At 35.4% G+C, this 21516-nt stretch overlaps 4 protein-coding genes across 5 annotated transcripts; 2 read left to right on the plus strand and 2 right to left on the minus strand.

The window, feature by feature from the left end:
• The first annotated feature begins 1972 nt into the window (after positions 1-1972).
• LOC116732243 (uncharacterized) lies at positions 1973-3435 on the plus strand. 2 transcript variants are annotated; one of them, XM_032582277.1, is made up of 5 exons: positions 1973-2047; positions 2162-2500; positions 2625-2738; positions 2834-2868; positions 3271-3435. In XM_032582277.1, the coding sequence occupies exons 1-5, from the start codon at positions 2005-2007 to the stop codon at positions 3388-3390; spliced, it is 651 nt and encodes a 216-aa protein (XP_032438168.1). In that variant the 5' UTR covers positions 1973-2004; the 3' UTR covers positions 3391-3435. The 2 variants fall into 2 exon arrangements, with proteins under 2 accessions (XP_032438168.1, XP_032438169.1); XM_032582278.1 differs by having other exon boundaries at positions 2628-2738.
• Positions 3436-8437: 5002 nt separating this feature from the next.
• On the plus strand, positions 8438-9747 carry LOC116733005 (uncharacterized). The gene is made up of 5 exons (XM_032583635.1): positions 8438-8553; positions 8698-9042; positions 9135-9236; positions 9331-9365; positions 9438-9747. Exons 1-5 carry the CDS (start codon positions 8511-8513, stop codon positions 9579-9581), a joined length of 669 nt encoding a protein of 222 aa, XP_032439526.1. The 5' UTR covers positions 8438-8510; the 3' UTR covers positions 9582-9747.
• Positions 9748-12728: 2981 nt separating this feature from the next.
• On the minus strand, positions 12729-15573 carry LOC116732069 (uncharacterized). The gene is made up of 5 exons (XM_032582006.1): positions 15463-15573; positions 15002-15346; positions 14802-14906; positions 14680-14714; positions 12729-14603 (listed from the first exon to the last, which is right to left on the minus strand). Exons 1-5 carry the CDS (start codon positions 15497-15499, stop codon positions 14466-14468), a joined length of 660 nt encoding a protein of 219 aa, XP_032437897.1. The 5' UTR covers positions 15500-15573; the 3' UTR covers positions 12729-14465.
• Positions 15574-17789: 2216 nt separating this feature from the next.
• LOC116732068 (uncharacterized) lies at positions 17790-19648 on the minus strand. The gene is made up of 5 exons (XM_032582005.1): positions 19538-19648; positions 19062-19421; positions 18856-18966; positions 18734-18768; positions 17790-18650 (listed from the first exon to the last, which is right to left on the minus strand). The coding sequence occupies exons 1-5, from the start codon at positions 19572-19574 to the stop codon at positions 18528-18530; spliced, it is 666 nt and encodes a 221-aa protein (XP_032437896.1). The 5' UTR covers positions 19575-19648; the 3' UTR covers positions 17790-18527.
• Positions 19649-21516: the final 1868 nt, after the last annotated feature.

Here is a 21516-nt window from a genome sequence, read left to right on the forward strand (position 1 = left end):
TTTCAGACAGGTATTGTTATTTTGTCACACAAGCAAAATTCAAAAATGTACAAATTCTGAATAACCAGCCAGATGAACTGTTTCTGTTATTTAGATCAAGTTTACACTCAGAGTCAACCACAGAATGAGGTATGTTTCTGGTAATTACTATGGATTATAACTTTGGTGTGGAGCAGTGGGAATAATAATCATCTTGCTGTTAGAAAGTCCTCAGTTTATTTCAGCTTTCCCTGCTGTATGTTGTTGGAGAAGAAACTTCAACCTAATTTACTTATCAATTTGAGCAGCAGAGCTGTGTGAATGTTGAATGTGGCTGGGAGAATGAGGCTTGTAACGTAAAAGATCTTTGAGTGGTTGGTATGAAAAGAAAAGCACTTTTTAAGTTTAGACCATTTAACTTTCCATGATTTGATTGGTTAAACTGTCTCCATCCACAGAACCTGAACTCTGATGATCTGCATTATGCTGCTCCAAGTTTTCACCCCAAAGTAAAAAGCAACAGAAGACCTGCAGCAGAGAGAGAGCTGGAGACAACTGCAGTGTATGGTTCCACGAGATAAATTCATGTCAGGCTTGAGGCTGTTTTTATTTGAGGTTTTGAGTTTCTTTTTTTATTATTATTATTCAAACATTAGCATTTCAAGCTTTGTTTGCAGAAGATTCAATAAATCTGATAACTGTGACATTATTGCACAGAGAAATCCAGATAGGTGGATCCGATTCATGTAAAACTGAACTGGATGTGATGGTTTGTGGTTTAGCCTGATTGTTTCATATTAACATTAGTTTTCATATTTCATAGATTCTTTGTTGCTGCTTTGCCAATGTTGTGGTGAGATTATCACTAGGTTTCTGTTTTTTTTTTTTTTTTCTGACACTGCTGCGAGAAATATTTCCCAATAATAAAGTGATTCTCACACTGACACCTTTAAAGCAAATGACCTAATTCAGCAGAGGTCCAGCCAATTGGTGCTAACTGTCTCATAATGAGTGGAATGGAGACCATATGATTGCAGTGAGTGTCTGAAGTGATTGTGGTAAAAAAAAGACACATTTGTCTGAAAAGTTCATCACTGATTCATCAGCATCCCTGGCTGCCATTACAGCATGAAGACTAAAGAAAACTCCAAGCAACTCAGAAATGTTCATTGAAAGCATAAGTCAGGGGATGGATACAAAAAAAATCTAAGACATTGAGCATCCCGTGGAGTTCAGTTAAATCCATCATCAAACAACGGGAGGAATATGAGCTATGTGTAAATCTGCCTAGATATATTTAAAAAAAACATTTAATAGGTATTCCTTTTTGTTTAAGCTTTCAGATTATATTAGTTGAATATTAAAAACATTCCAGATCAAAATATGTTATTAATATTGTATATATTTTTTTCACATTGCTATACATAAAACTAGTTTCATTTGTTGATGAATTACAAAATAAATGTCTTGCTGATATTCTAATTTACTGAGATAAATATGTAGAATGAAATGGAATATGACTGTTCATATGTCAGGTAATAAGTCACTCTTGAATAATAACCTTTAAACATACTTTTAACTAATTTGACATTTCTGCACCAAAATATTTTTTATGTCTCTGATGTAATATTCTCATTTTAAACTCATGTCTTTATTATCTGTATTTGCAGAAAATCATCATAACAGAAATAAAATCTTGAAAACATCAGTCTGTGTGGAATTCATCTGTGTAATCTGTTTCACTTTGTGAACCAAGTTACTGAAAATAAATGTAACATTATAATTTATTGAATATAACTTTAAAAACACATTACTTCTTATTTTTCTGTGTTATCGAATCAGACGATGTTGTTTCAACTCGTTGTCATCATGTTCGTCTCTAATCCTTTGAAACTTTTCCATCGTCAGTGTCAACAACCAGTTAACTATGAAAACACTCCTCCCTCCTCCATGCAGTAAGATCACAGTAACTGGAGCACAGTTCAGATTCAATCATTGAGCTGATGTAGTCGAACTTCCCACACGATGATGAACTTCAACTTGTTTGGAGTTCTGCTCTGCATGTTCAGTAAGTACACCTATTGTTTTGTTTAAACAAAATTGTTTACATGACTTTGCTGTCTGTTTGTGTGCCAATATCAATTATCAATATTATTTTGCTTTTCTTGAATGCACGTTGCAGGTTGGACCTCGACATCAGTTTGTCAGTTTCACTCAGTTGTTGCTCAGCCTGGAGGAGAAGTCACACTGCGGTGCTCAAATCTGAGCCAAGTCCCTGTGTTTCTCCACTGGTTCAAACTGGCTGATGGACCAAATCCCACAGTCATCGTGTCTATGAGTATGTCTGGATGGAGCGGTTTAAACAAAATTCAACTCGGCCGATTTACAATGACATCTAACATCACAGACCTTTTTCTAGACATCAGATCAGTGGATTTCTCTGATACTGGACTGTATTTCTGTGGATCACGCACAGCTGGAAACCCAGAAATGTTCAGTGCAACACATTTAAAAGTTGACGGTAAGATTTTTAAGCATTGTCTGTAATATGAAAAATAAATAGAAGATGTACAAATTAATCTCATATTATATAACATAACAGCATCTATTTCAGTTTCTGAATTTATACATGCTTGTCTCCTCAGTAGATGTGTGTGATGAAGTAACAAATGTACCAACTCCGATCCTGAGTGCTGTAACAATTTGTCTAGTAATATTCATCATCTGTCTGGCTGCAAAAATTTGGATTTTGCAAAGAGGTATTGATATGTGATTTATATGAAACATGTAAAAATGTACAAACGCTTGATCTGTAAATATTTAACCAACCAGATGAACTGTTTCTGTGATTTAGCAGAAGTTTGTACTCGGACTCAACCACAGAATGAGGTATGTGAACTAAAACTCTGTTATTGGTGATTAATATAGATTATAATCTATAGGTGTGGTTCAGTGGGAAGAATAATCATCTTACAGTTAGAAGGTTGTTTGCCCGCCTCGTGCTGTTGCCCCCCTTAGGGGAAAAAAACTTCCCCCCAAGTTAACAACTGATTTGAACATGGGTGTGTGAATGTCGAGTGTGTGAATGTCGAGTGTGTGAATGTCAAGTGTGTGAATCTCAAATGTGTGAATGTCGAGTGTGTGAATGTCGAGTGTGTGAATGTTGTGTTTGTCTGAGGAAAAACAATTGTAATGTAAAAGTTATTTGAGTGGTTGACAGAAACAGCACTGTATGAGTTTAGACCATTTATCTTTCCATGATTTGATTGGTTAAACTGTCTCCATCCACAGGATCTGAGCTCTGATGATCTGCATTATGCTGCTCCAAGTTTTCACGCGAAAGCAGGAAGCAACAGAAAACCTGCAGCAGAGAGAGAGCTGGAGACAACTGTGTACGCTGCCACGAGATAAATTCATGTCAGAGTGGAATAAAATCCCCAGTATCTGTGCAGGCTTGATGCTGTTATTTTTTTTTTTCTTTTTGAAATGTTAGAATTTCACATTTTGTTTGTGGCGGTTTTAATAGAACTGATTAAAAACTGATAAAGAGGAGTGGACTTTTGAGACAGACATGAGTCAAAAAAGATCACTCAAAACTTGGGACTTCAACTTTAATTTTTACTTTCAAAATATTTGACATTTCACTCTAAACATAAAAAGTGTCATGAAGGAACTGCAACCCGCTGCACACCTCTGACATTTAGTCAGGATTTCCTCCCTGTGCTGCTCCAACAGGAATATTTCATCTCTTGTGATGTTTTCAATTAAAGAGTGTTCAAAATAGCAGACTATGGGATGCCAGTGCTGCCAAAATGTAACTGCTTGCTGGGAAATGCTCTAGGATAAAGAGCACAAAGTAATGTCTTACCTTGAGGTATACTAAAAGAAAAATAAATAAATAAATAAATAAATAAATAAATAAATAAATGCCATTTCTCCATCATGTCAAACTTGTGGGTGACCCACAAAAAATGTGTTCTTTGTCGCCATTTTTTTTTACATATTTTTATTAAAGCATAAGCAATGCACACCTTATAGCAATATAAATGTATTGCACTTAATGAGTGTGTTATGATGAAAAATGCAGTGATTTTATTGCTGGGCAGGGTCTGGTGGGGGTGTGGTTGTGGGGTTGGGAAACATGATTTGAATTTTCTTTGTTTTCAAGAGGAAAAATGATTCCCACATGTAAAATCTCAAGATTCAAAGTACATGTTTAAAGATAATAAATCTGTTTCACTGCCTTTAAAAAAACAACATGTTCCTGATACAGTTCTTGAATTAGTTAAGAGTTCCATCTATTAATATAACTGCATCATCCCATAATATAACAGAACAGCTGCAGGAGGAAAACACAAAGTCCTTTTGGGCATTCAGACTGAATGCTGTGATATTTCTGAGAACCACATGAAGAAACAAATTACATGGTGATCAAGAAGCAATACATTTTCATGTGTAAAATGTAAACTGAAAATGCATAGAGGAGGCAACAGCATGACTTCTTCAATTGAACTTACAATTGAATTGTAAGTTCAAAGTTCAATACAATAAGTTGAAGCTACTATAGTGACTAATGTATAGATGATTAAAGCTGAATTTTTCTTTGCTGACTCAGTAAATCATGACTGGACAGTCATTTTGAATACATGGTCAAAATGTTGCAGGCATTTATTTTCATGTAAACCAAAAAAAATCTACAAAATTGGCTTTTGAATAAATGTTTTTGTACCACAGCCTCTCAAGCCTGAATAGTTAAAGTCACATGAAAACATTTCCAGCGTTTCCAAACTGAACGATGTTCTCTGAATATTAAAGGTGGATGACAGATCTTTGAGCCGGAAATGAGATGCAGTGAATCCATCAGAGCTGTCAGACAGCAGCGTTAACTCACTCAGAACATTCTACTTTGTATAAATGATTCCATTCATATATAATCTGAAATTGCTTATGTAATCTTGTAATCATGAAATCTTGTAAAATAAATTTTGTACAGATGTTACCGGTTAACATGTAGATCAGATTTATTCTGTAAATAAATCTTCTTAATTGTTGTTTTTCGTGAGGGATCAGTCTCAATACCTTCTTAATTTTCTGTCTGTATCATCTATTTTTTTAATATTTGCTGTTAAATGCATATACATATATATATATATATATATATATATATATATATATATATATATATATATATATATATATATATATATATATACAGTAGATATATATATATACAGTAGATATATATATATACTGTATATATATACAGTATATACACAGTATATATATATATATATATATATATATATATATATATATATATACAGTAGATATATATATATATATACAGTATATATATATATACTGTATATATATACAGTATATACACAGTATATATATATATATATATATATATATATATATATATATAATTATTATTATTATTTTATTATTATTTTTATTTTATCAGAAATTCTACAGAATGTTATTATTACTCTGTGATAAAACTGACTTTTTATCAAATGACCTGTTTAAGACTCATAAATTAAAGTTCAGGACTTGGGCTTGGCCTGGGACTTGTAGATGTTTCTGTTTGGGACTCGACTTTTATGAAAAAGACTTAAAGCTCACTTGCGCTGCCTCTGGTTTCTGGACTCACCTGAGTCCAACCATAAACGGCGCCATGATCATCGGTGTCATGGTTTTGAGGCAGAAGTTGTTAAATTATTTAGGCCAAGTTCAGTTTCAGAGCTGTGACGAGTTCTGAAACCTGACTGAAACTCTAACAGGTCATTACTGTTTGCTTGATTAGCATCTATTCTCTCGTAAAGAAGAAAGAAAGATTAGATATATGAATTAAATTTATTAAATCAGCTTGTAAAAGAAAAGGTTTCCAAAGTAAAGGTTTAATTAAAACTACCTTAAAGCTTGTGGGACCTGCCCATGTAATGGTGTCATTAACTTAAAATTGGGGCAGTGATCAAAGGGAATGTTTCTTTAAATAATTTGATTGAGACAAGATCCAATATTCAAGTCGAAGGTTTGGAAGACGTTAATATTTTTGATAACTCAGAAAACTCTACTGACTCAAAATAGTCCAAACAGAGAAGAGCTTCTAGTTCCATTCAGTGCTGCATCAGTTACTGGGGATGAAGTTATCATGTTCAGGAGAACGTCAATAATTTTATTTCTAATAGAATCAATTTTATTTATGAAGAATCCCATAAAGTTATTACTGATGAGATCTGGGGGAATTAATGGCTCAACTGTTATGATTCTGGGTAAGTTTGGATTTGAATTTATTATATCTACCGAATGTCTCCTCTACTTATGGACAATTACTACATCATTAATCACATGAAAAATACGATTATTGATTACAAATTATTAATGATGAAAAAAGTATTTTCTATCTTTGCGATGAGTTTTTTTATACAGCAGTAAACCATCTATCCAGGTTAAGTTCTCCTCTAGATGTGTGGAGCTCCATGTTCTCTCTGAGCTCTTAATGTTCTGCTTTATAGCACATAACTCTAAATGAAACCAGAGAACCAAACCTCCTATGGATAATTCATGTTATTAAAGGGTCTCCTTTGACTAATGCCACACAAACATATAACAGATTCCTAGACAGTTGTTATAAGATCTACTATAACTAAATCTTCTCAGTACTCAATCAAAATAAATTCAAATTAAAAAAAAATAGTCAAACAGCCAGAGGTTATGAAATGTTAGGGTTTCTCAGCACAAGATCTAAAACCAGTGTGTCATGAATTGGTGCGGTGGATGTGGTGAGGCAGACGCAGCAGACCCAGGTAACATGAGAAATGACGGTTTTAATGATAAATAAGTCCAAAATAATCCACAAACAACCAGGCAGCACGACTGAGCAGAAGCCAGGGCTCAACGCCGGTAGCAACTGGTAAATTGACTGGACAACACGAAGGACTGAACGCAATAAGACGAGGACCCGACAAAGAACAGACACACAGGTGACACTAAATACACTGGGGGTAATCAGGGAACAAGAAACACCTGGGAACTAATCAAGGGGAGAACAGGACAACACGGAGACACAGAGACACCAAAAACTCGAAATTAACACACAGAAAACACAGAACACGACACAGTGGTCCTCAAATCCAGGCCTTGAGGGGCCTGCAGCTTTTACATGTGTCCCTGGTTCAACACGCCTCAATCAAATGATTGAATCACCTCCTCAGTGTGCAGTTGGGTTCTGATAGTGAACTCATTATTTGAGTTTGGTGTGTTGAAGCTTCAAAAACATGCAGGACATGAAGGACATGCACTTCTCTCCTGGCAGTGGAGGATTGTTGTTTACAGTGGAGGCAATTTACAGTAAGCTTCACAGTGTCAAACTGGTGCAGTTCATATGTCAAGGGCAAACATGAGAGATTTGGTCAAATCGAAAACCTCAACAGAGTCCACCAGAACCCAGAACCCTGGGCCGGTACAAGGAGGTTTTTACCAGGCTACATCATGTCTAACCCAGACATTTTCCCAAACCAGTACCAGTACATGTCCAACCCTAAACCTGACCTAAACCCAATTCACACCTTAGTGCTAAGCCTTTTGGCTTACTTAACCAGTAAGCTAAAAACAGCATCTCTTCTTTTTGGGTCCACAACCTTTGGACACCATAAGGAGCCGTCTGTCCTCACAATGTAGTATTTGTTGTTAAACTTCCTCCTTACGCTCCACTGTGTTCTCAAACACAAGGCCACACACACCCACACACGCGCGCGGGGGTGAACCCCTGCACACACTCACCCACCCACCCTCGCACACACATTATGCAAGACTTTGCATTGGTTTCATTTATTTCCACAGCCTAAACAAAACCCAAACCTAAACTCAATACACACCTTAGTCCTAAACTTAACTCATAACCCCCAAAAACAGGACTTTATCTCATGGATCCCACAATTTAGTATACATTATTACAGTGAACCTTACAATGTATCAAATACAAAGCCACACACACAATTATATGCTGAGGTTTAGCAGATTAAATTCACTCAAAAGAGCTGAATTTTAATCTCTGATGTCTATATAAAGTACCAGCTGGGGGATGTAAGGACGTTAAAGGGTTATAATAGGGATTAAAATGGGTGACTGTATAATAATATTTTCTAGTACATTGTAAAATAAATGTTACATTATTTAACATTTGGTATTATTTATGTATTGTATTTGAACTCTGTGGAAGCTTGAGAAGACTTGAGTTGTGTTAATTTAAGGTAAATATTTGAGAAGGAATTTAAAAAGCTTTCATCTGAAACATAAGCATTTGATTTATTAATGTTATATTCAGATGGACTTTCCCCCAAAAATTGTCTGCACGACATGAATAATTCACAAACAAGAAGCAGTACCAGCTGAACCCGTTCTAATTAAATCATTGAGAGCTTCAGTGTGAGGAACCGGAACAGCTCACCACTTATAGTCGACACAGCAACTGGAGCACAGTTCACTTTCAAACATCTCACTGGTGGATTCTTACTGTTCACTCAATGGGGAAATTCAGCCTGATACTGGCTGTATTCTGCACTCTCAGTGAGTAAACCCACATTCAAATGAATTCAGAAACACAATTTTCTGGGTTGGTGTCGGTCAGCTGATCCGGTAGAACTGGATTCGCTCAGGTCAGTTTGTTTAGTGTTTGTTAAGCTGAACTTGGTGGATGTTCTGTTGTCTCAGGTTGGGTCTCCACGTCAGTTTTTGACTTTCACACTGTGGTGGTTCAGCCCAGAGAAGAAGTCACACTGTGGTGCTCGAACTTTTCTACTCTCCCCGTTCACATATTCTGGTATAAACTTGTTGACGGATCTAACGCCAGCTGCATCTCATCGATGTTCAGTCCTGAAGTCAACGCTTCGATGAAAGAAGGATTTAAAAATGATAAATTCAACATGACATCCAACAAAACAAACATTTTCCTGAGCATCAAACAGGTGGATGCTTCAGACTCTGGGCTCTACATCTGTGGATATGGTAAAGATTTTGAGTGGAGGATATTCAGTTCAACATATTTACAAGTTGAAGGTAAGAGACACGAATCTTTTTACACATTTTGTTTTAAAATTGAGACACATTTGAATTTTGAATCTGTCTTTTATTGAACCATTTCTCTCCAGTGGATGTGTTTGTTGAAGCGTTCTGGATCCTGTGTGCTGCATCTATATTCCTTTTAATAATCATCATCTGTCTGGTTGCAAAGATTAGGAGAATTCAAAAAGGTATTGAATATTGTTTATTAATGACAGTGCAGAAATGTACAAATACAGAGTCCTTAAACTCTTAACCACCTTCAATGGTTTTTCTGTTATTCAGCTCGAGCCGACAGTCAGAATCCACAACCAAACAAGGTAATTTCATTTTAGCTGTAATACCTCAGTATCATTAATGATTTGTTAAAGTCAGTGTGTTTGTGTTGACAGAATCCAGACGCTGATAACCTGAACTACGCAGCTCTGACTTTTAAAAGCCCCAAAACTAAAAGAACCAGAACAGCAGAGGCAGAAAAAGACCTGGAGACGACCGCAGTGTACGCTGCCACCAGATACACTCACCAAGTGGAATGATTTTACTGGTTTGATTTATTCATCTGTTTGTTTGTGGAACTTTGTGTTTGTTTTTAAAGAGGGAATATGAATCTGTTCAAACCTTGTTTTAATAAAGAGTCTCAACTTGTACATATTAGAACTCTCCCTCTGAGTCTTCTCTTAATTGTTCGCCGAAAAATAAGACTTACAACATGTTACACAATACATCGTGTAACATCTGATGTTACGTGAACATAACATGAAGAATGTATGACTGACTTCAGTCTGCAGTGTCAGTGAGCATAAAGGTAGCAACAGCATCACTCCAGTAGATATACACAGTGTGAAAAATTATTAGACAAGTTACATTTTTGCAATTTCCTTTTTCTTTATAGCTTTCCTTTTTATGGAGTTTCACTTCTTTGATCTGTTAACAATCAACACAATTAGCATATATACTGTAATTGTGTTCACTATAAAACTCCTGTTTACAAAATGTCCATAAATTCTCAGGTGAGATCAGAAAGGAGGACAAGTCATTAGAATTTCATCTTTAAGGTCTTGACTGGCCGATCACATGGCTGTCTGCTTTCATGCACTCAATGGAGAATTGTTCTGCATAAAATTATGAACCTCTTGAAGATATAAATTTGATCTTGTACCAAAATGTGTCCTAAAAATTAGTAGTAGGTTTTGGAGGTGATTCTGATTCCAGCTTTAACCCAAAAAGCTGGAATCATCTGGAATCAAACTAGCTCATGATTTAGAATTGAATATACTTTATTGATCCCCAAGGAGAAATTGCTTATTTGTTGAAAGCTACTCCATCTTAGGTAATAAATACAAAGTTTGTAAAATATATATACCTAAAAGCAATAATTTCAAAATGACTAGATATAAACAAATAAATAAATAAACAACAAGCAATCACATGTAATATATTAATTGATACATAACCTATAAATGAGAGCAATTTTTTTTTTTTATCAAACAGCCCAGACGTGGGCATTGTAAAGCCTGATGGCAACAGGCAGAACTGGCTTTGTGTGGCGCTCTGTGCTGCACTGATAACAGGATGCTGGTCAATTTCCTCTCATCAGGACATAAATCATTTCATTTGATCCTTTTATACATTTCATGACCCAGTCTCTTTATTCTCTCAATGCATTTCACTATTTTGATAAGGCCAGGTTCTAAATTATTAGCACCTCTGTTTGATTTATGGTCAAAGTTATCTTTCAATTTTACCAATGTTTTATGTCACTGGTAGTAACATCCTAAAGATTAGGGTAATGGAATGGAGACCTTCAATCTCACAGTCATCATATCATTAAAAAAAAAAAAAAAAAAACGTACAACAACTTGCTCAGATATAAAAAGAAGGGTTAAATTGCTTCAATTTCAACTTTTGCATCAAAAATTGAGAAGGGTCTAAAAAAGTTTCAACAAAATATTTTGTGACAAAATGTAAATCACAATAGAAAACTAAAATGTGATGGAAATATTCTGGGGCTGCTTAGCAGAAGGAGCTGATTCACCTCAGGCCTGCTGTTCTGAGTTGTGTCAGACCCACACTGACACTTTCAGCTGTGAGAATGTTGCAAAGTGATGCTTTCAACCACAGGAAGAGTGCACTACATCTCCATGCAACAAAACCACAGCTTTACCAGATTTCTAGTTCAAGGATCTTCTGATTTAATGTAGAATATGCAAATATACCTTCATTTACTTCTAAATCACTTTGTGTTTTGAAAGTAAGTTCTGAGTAATGTCTTTCTTTTTTGACATCTGATGAATCTTTCAGTTTTTGATCCCACAGACAGTTTTCTAACTACCTTTCTGTAGCTAACTAGCGAGGCTACAGAAGGGTAGCTAAGGTAGTTAGCAGCAGGGACGTGTTGTTCAATGCAGAGGTTCAGCTGCAGCTAATAACTGTTCATAAATGCTTCATATTGTTGCTTATAGTATGCAAGATGTCTGTTAATAAGTTTGTTTGAAATTTGATTTCATTATTTCTACATAATCTACCCATCACCTTTCCAGCTGACTAGTTTTTGCCAAAATCTAAAAGTTTTTTGTTTTGTTTTTTGTTCCAGTCAGTAAGCCGATTTTCAATGTGAAACCATAAAATTTCCAATTGCTTTTGTGTTTGTGTTTTTTCCAGATCAGGTAGTTCTGAAGTTCTTGTGGCCCAAAGATCATTTCCATGATCACTGGCTTCAGTCTCTGAGCTTCTCTAACTAAACTTCATCATGAGCTCATCAGGGGTTTTTCAGTTAAGGACAATAGCAGTTTGCACAACTCAGAAGAATCTTATCAATCCAAAAGTTTATTGAAAAGTAATGAAACTCATATTGATCTGCACAGTAAACGTTTAGTGGAAAATGTAACAAAGTTGCACCTGTTTACTCAAAGCACAATGTTTATTATCCATTCATTTTGGTTCCTATGTGTTTTTTCTAATTGATTCTTTATAAAGTAAGAGAGATTATGAGACCAGATGATCCACACACAGTTCTAAGTTGTCTCTCTCTCTCTGGCAGCAATGATTTATGTTCTTCATATAACCACATTTGTAAAGTGGCTAGCTAAGTTATGAAAAATACTTTTAAATGTTGGTTGTCAAAGGATGAACTAGAACCAAGGATACAAAATGTTTGTATTTTTGGGTCTGGAATAAAATGAAGTCTTTACTTTCCAACCAATTTAGGTTAGAAAAAGTCGAGTACAAAATGACTAAATATGGCAGAAGCAGCCATTGTTTTCAATTCTAGATCTGGTTCTTAGCATTATGGTCCAAGCTTGCAAACAAATGGAATTGTGTTACATAATATATATTTATTATCAGCAAAAAGATGAAGTTAATTTTGTGCTTTTATTTCTGTATTTCATCTTTTATTTTTCAGGGGGGGGGAATGTTCCACTAACAACCAATTTCAATGAATTCACAAAAATAAGAAGTAGGTACTGAATTTTATTTTATTTTATTTTATTCATGTCAGTAAAGAACATTTGTTTTTCATTTTGAATATTGCAGAAGTTGCAGTTTGTGGGCTTCTATTGTAAGATTTTCAGTGGAACACTACAGGTTGAGAAATCTCCAATATTGATGTAAACAGTTATAAACACATTTTGTCTGTGTTCTGTAATGGACAGAGGAACTAAGCCATGAGGACACCAGAGGTATTTTTGAATAAAAGGTGGGTTTATTTACCTAAAAATGCTCAAAACCAAACAAATCTAATTATGTCACATGGCTCTTCAAAGAGATCAAATGAAACTAACACAGTTTAGCCTTAAAAGCAACTTATTGTAACTGTAAACTAACTGGTTAACAGTAAAATGCTAACCTGAACAACAGACAAAGGGGGATCAGACCAGTCTGGCATTAAAGGGGACAAAATGATTTTACATCACTCAACAAAATAAACCAACAGATACTGTAGCTTGCAATCAATTAAAGTTACTACAAAGAATAAACATGCCTTTAAGTACAAAAAAACACTGATAAATCAAAGAAAACAGATTTTTAAAAAATAGCAGTTTGCCACTTTATCTTCCACTGGTCATAGCTGGTCAACTTGACAGTTAGTATTACCTAAACAGCACTTCCTGTCTGTAACACCGCTACAATAAGAAAAGATGTAATCAACAAGAAAAATCATTTAACAAAGTTAGACATAAAAAACAAAACATGTTCATTTAGCATACATCATATTTATCCTCAGCAAAGAAGGTTTGAAAGACATTTGTTAAAATGTTTGAAAAATAATTTCTTTCTCCTGAATGAAAAAGTTTTAACAAAAAGTTTTAGTAAAAACAATGTCTGGAGGTTGACCAAGAAGAATCATTTGCATTGGAATATTTAATTAAAGAGGCAAAAATATTAAACAGATAAAGGCCATGAATCACAAAACAATAACAACTTATTGTATCACATTACATGTTACCATCTGAAGTGATTTTCTGTTTAATCAGCTACATTTTTCTTGATTTGCACGTCTTGATTGACTTTTTTTATTTGATTTCTTCTCAGATATTAAAATATGAGTGCAACATACACTCATATTCAATAAATTAAAATGATAGACTGTTTTATGCTTAAATTCAGATCTAAAATGTAAAATGTCATGAAAAAGTTTACTAATTTAATCATTTCAAAAAGAAATTAGTTACATAGGCTTACCACACATACAATTATTATTTTGAGCCTTTATGTCTTTTAATGTTGATGATTATGGATTACAGATACTGGAAACTCACAATTCAGTGACTCAGAAAATGTGACTATATTTGATGAAGACATTTGAAACAGAAATGTCAGGTTTCTGAAAAGTATGTTCAATTCTTATTATTCATTTTCCATAAGACATAATTATCAACATGACAAGAATCCTGGAAAATCAGAATCAAAATTCCTTTTATTGGAATTGTTCTATACGATACATTTCCCTTTCTAAGATGACTGACAACAAATATGAAACTTCTATGCAATAAGATTTTTAAGATGTAATACTAGATTATAATCACAAAATCAAGATTTAGTAACAGAATATGCTACAATCTTGGTAGCCATAAAAACTGTATTGTGTATCTACCATATAGTCAAATGTGATAGTAAAGACTTTTTTATGAGAGTCCATAGAAAACTTAACCTTGTATATTTTAGCATTATAGGTGGAAGAATTTGTTCATTTAGTTACTGAAGAACTAAAATACGTTGTTTTGTTCATCTGTAACAGAGTTGAGAAGCAGAACAGCTGAAAGGTTTATTTGCTCTTTCTTCTGCTGTATAATGTAGTTGGAATAAAGAATCTTTCGCCAACAGAATATATCTGTATCTCTCAACATCAGAGTTAATAGAGTCGATCTTTGAACCACATTCTTGACTTTTACAGCTTCTAAAAACAATTTCAGGTTAATTTATTTTTCATGAGTTTCTCTTGTTGCAGCGTACAGAACATCTGTCTCCAGCTCTTTCTTGTCTGACAACCTTGCGTAGTTTTTTGTTTTGGGATGTGATTTCAGCACCGTATAGTTGAGACAATGAGGGTCCAGATTCTGTAAAAGAGTTTCCTGTTCAAATAACTTTTAAAATAATTGCAACATACAGAGATTTATGTCCACATGTGATTACCTCAGAGGGTCGTGGATTCTTTCTCTCCGTTTGACCTGAATGACAGAAACAGTTCCTCTGGTCAGATACTGGTTTAAAACTTTAGTTATTATAAATTACTGCTGAAATGAAACCATAGTAACCTGTTTGTATTGTCCTGACAACCAAAGCAACAATGACGACTGTAAGGAAGACAGCAACGCAGCCAAGAATCACACAAGGCAGATTGAGAAATCCGTCTGAAACATCTGAGGAAATCACAAACGGAAAACATATTAGCAACACTGAACTAAAAACAGTACAAAACTGATACTAAATGCAGCATCTATAACATCCATCTTACCTTCCACCTCTAAGTATGTTGCAGTGAACCCTGCAGAGACTGTTGTTGCATACTGTCCACAGAAATACAGTCCAGAATCTGAGAAATTCACTTCTTTGATTTTCAGAAACAGGTTTGTAGTATTAGATGTCATGTTATATTTACTGAAGTGGAAACCATCAAATAGAGAGACATTAGACTCTGCACTGAGCATAGATGAGATGTGCCTGGCGTTGGGACTGCTGTTCATCTTAAACCAAAATATGTGAGAGAGAAATTTAGTAAAGTTGCTGCACATCAGTGTGACGTCTTCAGCAGGTCGAACAGAAACTGTGTGAAACTGACAAACTGACACAGAAATCCAACCTGAAACAGAACGGAAGGATTTTCTTTAATGTTTCAAACTAAGTTTACAACAGATGACAGAGACGATGACACTGAGAAACAAACAGATGTTAATAAGTAGAGCCAGATGTACTTACTGAAGGTGCAGAGTGAAGCCAGGATGAAGTTTGTCATTGTGAGCGCAGTAAGACTCCACCAGTTAAATGTTAGTGGCTGAACTGTGCTCCAGTTTATAGCGTCTCTATAAAGGAGGTGGAGTGTTCTTTGGTTATTTGGCTGTTTCTCACATTAACTCTGAGAATGAGTTCAGAAAATAAAAACTAATAAATATTTGATATAATCAGAGGATATTAATAATATTTTAAAATTAGAAGTTTAGTAGTTTTTTTAAAAACTTCATGCACTGTAAAGAACAAAAATCACTATTAGAAATCATTTATATACACTTTGACAATAAAAAAATCCTTCTTTGTAGCTCGATATATTCTATCCATTTTGATCATTGAGAAGACAATAGTGATGTAAGATATTAAATGCTATTTTTATTTTAGTTGATTAAGGTAATCAGATGAGTTTTTTGTATGACATGTGTAAATCTTACCTGACAAATAATGATTATAAAAATAATTGCTGGAGACACTGATACATCAGTGGAGACACATTAAACGTTCCTCTGTATCAGTTTTGATCTCAACCATCTTTCAAGTCTGAAAATATGAAGCCTTTAGTTTAACCACTTTGATGTGAACAGTTCAGACTGTCAGATGTAACTGGATATGTAGAAGTTTGAAGGAGTTTAACACATTTAAATGTTCTTTAATAGATCATTAATAGACCTTTAATAGGACCTGCTGAACCTTCTCTAGTAACAGGTGATGCTGTCAACCAGGGACTGCACTTCATTCTGTGTCCTCGTCTCCTTATACACAGATGACTGGACCTCAGTGGACAGTGATGAGTCCACATACAGACCAGATGTGGATCAGTGCCCGGTCCACTGATGCAGTCGGAACCAGCTGGAGCTCTGGACCTGAGATGATCCTCACAGGCTGTTTGGTAGAAGGCTCAGTAGAAACTGGACTTCCTGCAGCAGCTCAGGACAAACAACCTCACTCAGAAAGTACTGATCATCATTTTTGCTGCCATTATTCAGTCTGTCCTGTGTTCACACATTTCTATGTGGCTTTGCTCAGACACAAAACAGGACGAGTTCAAACTGCTATGAATAATATGAACGTCATCAGATCTGACCTTCCCTCCGACCAGGACTTGTACTCTGGGTTTCTGTGTGTGTTCATTGGATAATTTAGACCCTGAGTTGTCTTGTCCAGCCCTTAACTGGTTCCAGATGTCTCTTGTTCTGATTATTCCCTTGTGTATTTAACCTCACCTGTGTTCCTGCTCCCAGCTGGATCCTTGTCTTTGTCGAGTCATCGGTTCCCTTCCTCAGTCTGTGTTCGTGTCTCGTCTCTCCTCTGTGTTTCCTGGTTTTTTAGAACTTTTAGGACTAAAATAAACTCTTTTCTCCACTTCACTTTGGTTCTCACCACATCCATCCTCACCATCAACAAACCACTTCCTCATGTGTACAGATCTAGGATCAGGAAAAGGGCAGCTAACTTTTGTGCAGACCCCACACATCCTGGATAAAAACTGCTTCGACTTTTATCTTCAGTTTGTGTGACAGAGCATTTTTTTCTAAAACCAGTCACAACAGAGATCGTTTTTCTCCAGACTGTCTCAATGAAGAACACATTCAGCCTGAGCAATCAGCTACTCTACTGCAAAACAACATGAGCATATTTGCACCACAACCTCTTTCCTTCCTTTGTTTCTTTCTTCTTTCTTTTCTTTTCCTCCTTCTTTATTTATTTTCTTCTTCCTTTTTTCTCTTTTGCTTTTTTACTTCCTTTTTATTTGTTTATTTCTCTCCTGTTATAAAAAAATTATTCAAATCCAAAGTATTTTATTGATCCCAAAGGGGGAAATTAAATAACAAACAAATAAAAATTGGTTATATAGTCATAAATATGTACATATCATTTCCATTTATCTTTTATTTTATTTCCTCTGAAGTTTATATATTTGTACCTAATGTCTGCACACTGTGACATCATGAAACAGTAGTTAATTTTCTTGATTGTGCACGCAATTTTGGTTAAAAAGCTGAATCTGATGGTAATATTGACATCTGTTTTACATTTGAATTTAAACATGTAGTGACAGGGTGATGTGGTGGAGCGGGGACAGAGCACAACCCACATAAGGGTCTCTCTTCAAGGACTAAGGGTTCTTAGTCCTTGAAGTGGCTGTCGCAGGTTCGGTTCCAGGCCTGGTGACCCCCCCCCCCCCCCCCCCCCCCCCCACCCCACCCCTCTCTCAATACCCTGTTTCCTGTCTGACTACTCTAATAAAGGCCACTAGAACCAACAAAACCTTTAAAAAAAACACACACACACAGAAACAAGTTGTTCTCCTGCTTCATAAACCTTGTGATGGGTTTTGGAAGCAACACATTTTAATAACAAGTGTACAGCCAGTGGTGAGGCGCAGCTCTCTAATAGTGCAGCAGGTTTTGTGTGTAGTTGGTTGAGAAGGCAGATGACATGGCTGGAGGAGCTTCTCTCTCTCTTTCATCATGAACATCACAGTAAAGGATGAGAATGGCTCTTATTCTAAACAGGAAGCCTAGATTTAACAGACTAAGCTACATTACAATCTTGGTGACTGTGCAGCAGCATCTACACATCTTGCTGTTCACAATAGTAACGTGCCATGATAAAGACTTTGTTCATGAAACTCTATGCTAAACATAAGAATAGCTGAAAGATGCCACTGTGGTTGGTATTGTGAACCTTTTGCCAACTTAGAGTATCTGTATCTCTCAACCTCATAGTTAATAATGTAACTATACATTCTTGACTTTTACAGCTTCTGAAAGCAATATTAGGCCGATTTAATCTGAAGTGTGTAAGATGCAGTGAGACCGCAATGTGGCAGACGTTCTTGATAAACATGATCTCTACCTTTGAGCCACTGCAGTGTAAGTCTGGACTGTTGTATTCTTCAAATTTCAAACACCAGTTTGTTTGTTAGCTCAGTTTGTTTTGAAAATGTTTTCATGTAAGGACAAAATATTCAAGCACATAAAGAAATTGAAGCATATTTCTCACTTTGAGCTGCTGGCAGTATGTTCCTGTCTTTATCTTGTAGCAGCGTACAACACATTGTCTTTCAGCTCTTTCTTGTCTGCTGGTCTTCTTTTGCTCTTGGCTTTGGGACGGATATGCAGCGCTGCATAGTTGAGGTCATCAGGGTCCAGATTCTGTAAAAGAGTTAATTTTCTTTAGAAAGTTGCTTAGTTTTCTAAGAGAATTGCAGCATTCAAACTGAGTCCAGTGTGATTACCTCAGAGGGTCGTGGATTCTTTCTCTCCGTTTGACCTGAATGATAGAAACAGTTCCTCTGGTCAGCTGTTTGTTTAAAACTTTAGTTATTATAAATTACTGATGAAATGATACCATAGTAACCTGTTTGTATTGTCCTGATTTTGACAACCAAAGCAACAATGACGACTGTAAGGAAGACAGCAACGCAGCCAAGAATCACACAAGGCAGATTGAGTAATCCGTCTGAAACATCTGAGGAAAACACAAACGGAAAACATATTAGCAACACTGAACTAAAAACAGTACAAAACTGATACTAAATGCAGCATCTATAACATCCATCTTACCTTCCACCTCTAAGTATGTTGCAGTGAACCCTGCAGAGACTGTTGTTGCTCCTACTGTTGCAACATACGGTCCACAGAAATACAGTCCAGAATCTGAGAAATTCACTTCTTTGATTTTCAGAAACAGGTTTGTAGTATTAGATGTCATGTTATATTTACTGAAGTGGAAACCATCATATAGAGAGACATTAGACTCTGCACTGAGCATAGATGAGATGCAGCTGGCGTTGGGACTGCTGTTCATCTTAAACCAAAATATGTGAGAGACAAATTTAGTAAAGTTGCTGCACATCAGTGTGACGTCTTCAGCAGGTGGAACAGAAACTGTGTGAAACTGACAAACTGACACAGAAATCCAACCTGAAACAGAACGGAAGGATTTTCTTTAATGTTTCAAACTAAGTTCACAACAGATGACAGAGACGATGACACTGAGAAACAAACAGATGTTAATAAGTAGAGCCAGATGTACTTACTGAAGGTGCAGAGTGAAGCCAGGATGAAGTTTGTCATTGTGAGCGCAGTAAGACTCCACCAGTTAAATGTTAGTGGCTGAACTGTGCTCCAGTTTATAGCGTCTCTATAAAGGAGGTGGAGTGTTCTTTGGTTATTTGGCTGTTTCTCACATTAACTCTGAGAATGAGTTCAGAAAATAAAAACTAATAAAAATTTTATATAATCAGAGGACATTACCTGTTATTTAATTTGAAGATTTGTAAACATTTAAATAATTGATATAGTAAAAAAACGAAAACATAATATCCTTTACTAAAATAACAATTTTACATTTACCCGTCCAATGTTTTTTTTGTGCCTATTAATTCAACCATAGCTTATAATGTTTTGTTCATGTTGATCAATGTTTTACTTGAGAAGGCATAATAATGACAATAATTTAAGGTATTAAATGCTATTTTTCTCTGAGTTACTAAATCAACTTTTTATTGATTTGATGATCAAATGTGATATTATTACTGAAAGTCTTTAAGGTTTACCTGTCAAATCAAGGATCTTTTTTTTTTAATTATTGTTATGGTCGCATTCATGTCATAGTGGAAACAGATTAAACCTTCACCTGCATAAGTTTTGACGTTCTCAATGATCTTTCAAGTCTGAAAATATGAAGCCTTCAGTTTAACCACTTTGATGTGAACGCTTCAGACTGTTAGATGTAACAAAGTTGTCTCACATTTCGAAATTTGAAGTTGATTGAAGAATCAAACCTGATTCTTCAATCAGGTTTGAAGAAGCTTCTTACTGAAGTGTCTTAATTTAATCATTTATAATAGTTTCTTGTTGTGAACTAACTAACGTTTCTGTAACTCCAGAAACATTAGTCTTACTTTTCAAATGTCTTCATTGACATTATCATCACTCAGCCAATAATTTAGATGTGTACAATATATTGTAAATGTGGTTATCGCTCTACCTCCTTATACACAAGTGATGTTGCATTTGCTACATTATTAGTATTTATCTGTGTGAGTATAGAGTACAAAGTTCCTCAAACTAGACTGGACAAATGAATAACTGAACAATGTGTTGTCTGATTTAAGACACCCAATACGGAGCAAAACTATTGGAGTCCATGTCCTGGTCCTGCAGATTACAGTAGTTAATGGGTAGAGTAGGTGATGAGTTAAACAGCTTGTTTTTCAAAGTGTTATGGATTAGGAAGGAAGATCATGAAGACTTTTTGTTGAAATCTAAACATTTGAAGTTAGAACCTTTTTCAAGAAGCCACAATAAAAATCTTATTGTTGGAGAATTAAAGTTCTAGTTCTTGTATTTTTTTACAAGACCTCCTCAACAGCACATGAAGACGCAGAAAAATAATCAGTGACATCAACCTGTTCAAAGAACCTTCACTTCATCAAGGAACCAGAGAACAATAAATAAATAAACCTTAGGAAACCTAAAATGCAGAAAATAAGTTTGAATTTTACATTTTATTAAATGAATCTGACAAGAAGCATGAATTATTATTAATGTGCATATATATATACAGTAGATACTGTATATATATATATATATAAACTATTTTGTGAGGACCCTTTGAGCCCCAAAGCCGGGACCCATTATGGTTACGGGTTAGGTTAAGAACTAAGGTGAGAACTGAGTTTAGGTTGGGGTTGGGCATATTATACTGGTGATAGGTTTAGGGTTAGGATTAAGATTAGACTGTAGAAATTAATGGAAAATGAATGGAAGTCAATGCAAAGTCATGAAGATAGAAAGACATACTAAGTGTGTTGGGGGATGTGGGGGTGAGTTGAATGCGTGTGTGTGTGTGTGTGTACAGGTGTGTGGGCGTGCGTGTGTGTGTGTGTGTGTGGGTGCGTGGGGGTGTGTGTGTGTGTATGTCTACTTGTTATTCTACAGATGAAGGACCACTTGTGCAGCATTTACCTGTCATGTTCCGTGTTTTTCTGTGAGTTTATTTCGAGTTTTCTGT

This window comes from Xiphophorus hellerii, chromosome 14 (genome assembly GCF_003331165.1).
Source record: "Xiphophorus hellerii strain 12219 chromosome 14, Xiphophorus_hellerii-4.1, whole genome shotgun sequence".
Classification (NCBI taxonomy): Eukaryota; Metazoa; Chordata; class Actinopteri; order Cyprinodontiformes; family Poeciliidae; genus Xiphophorus; species Xiphophorus hellerii.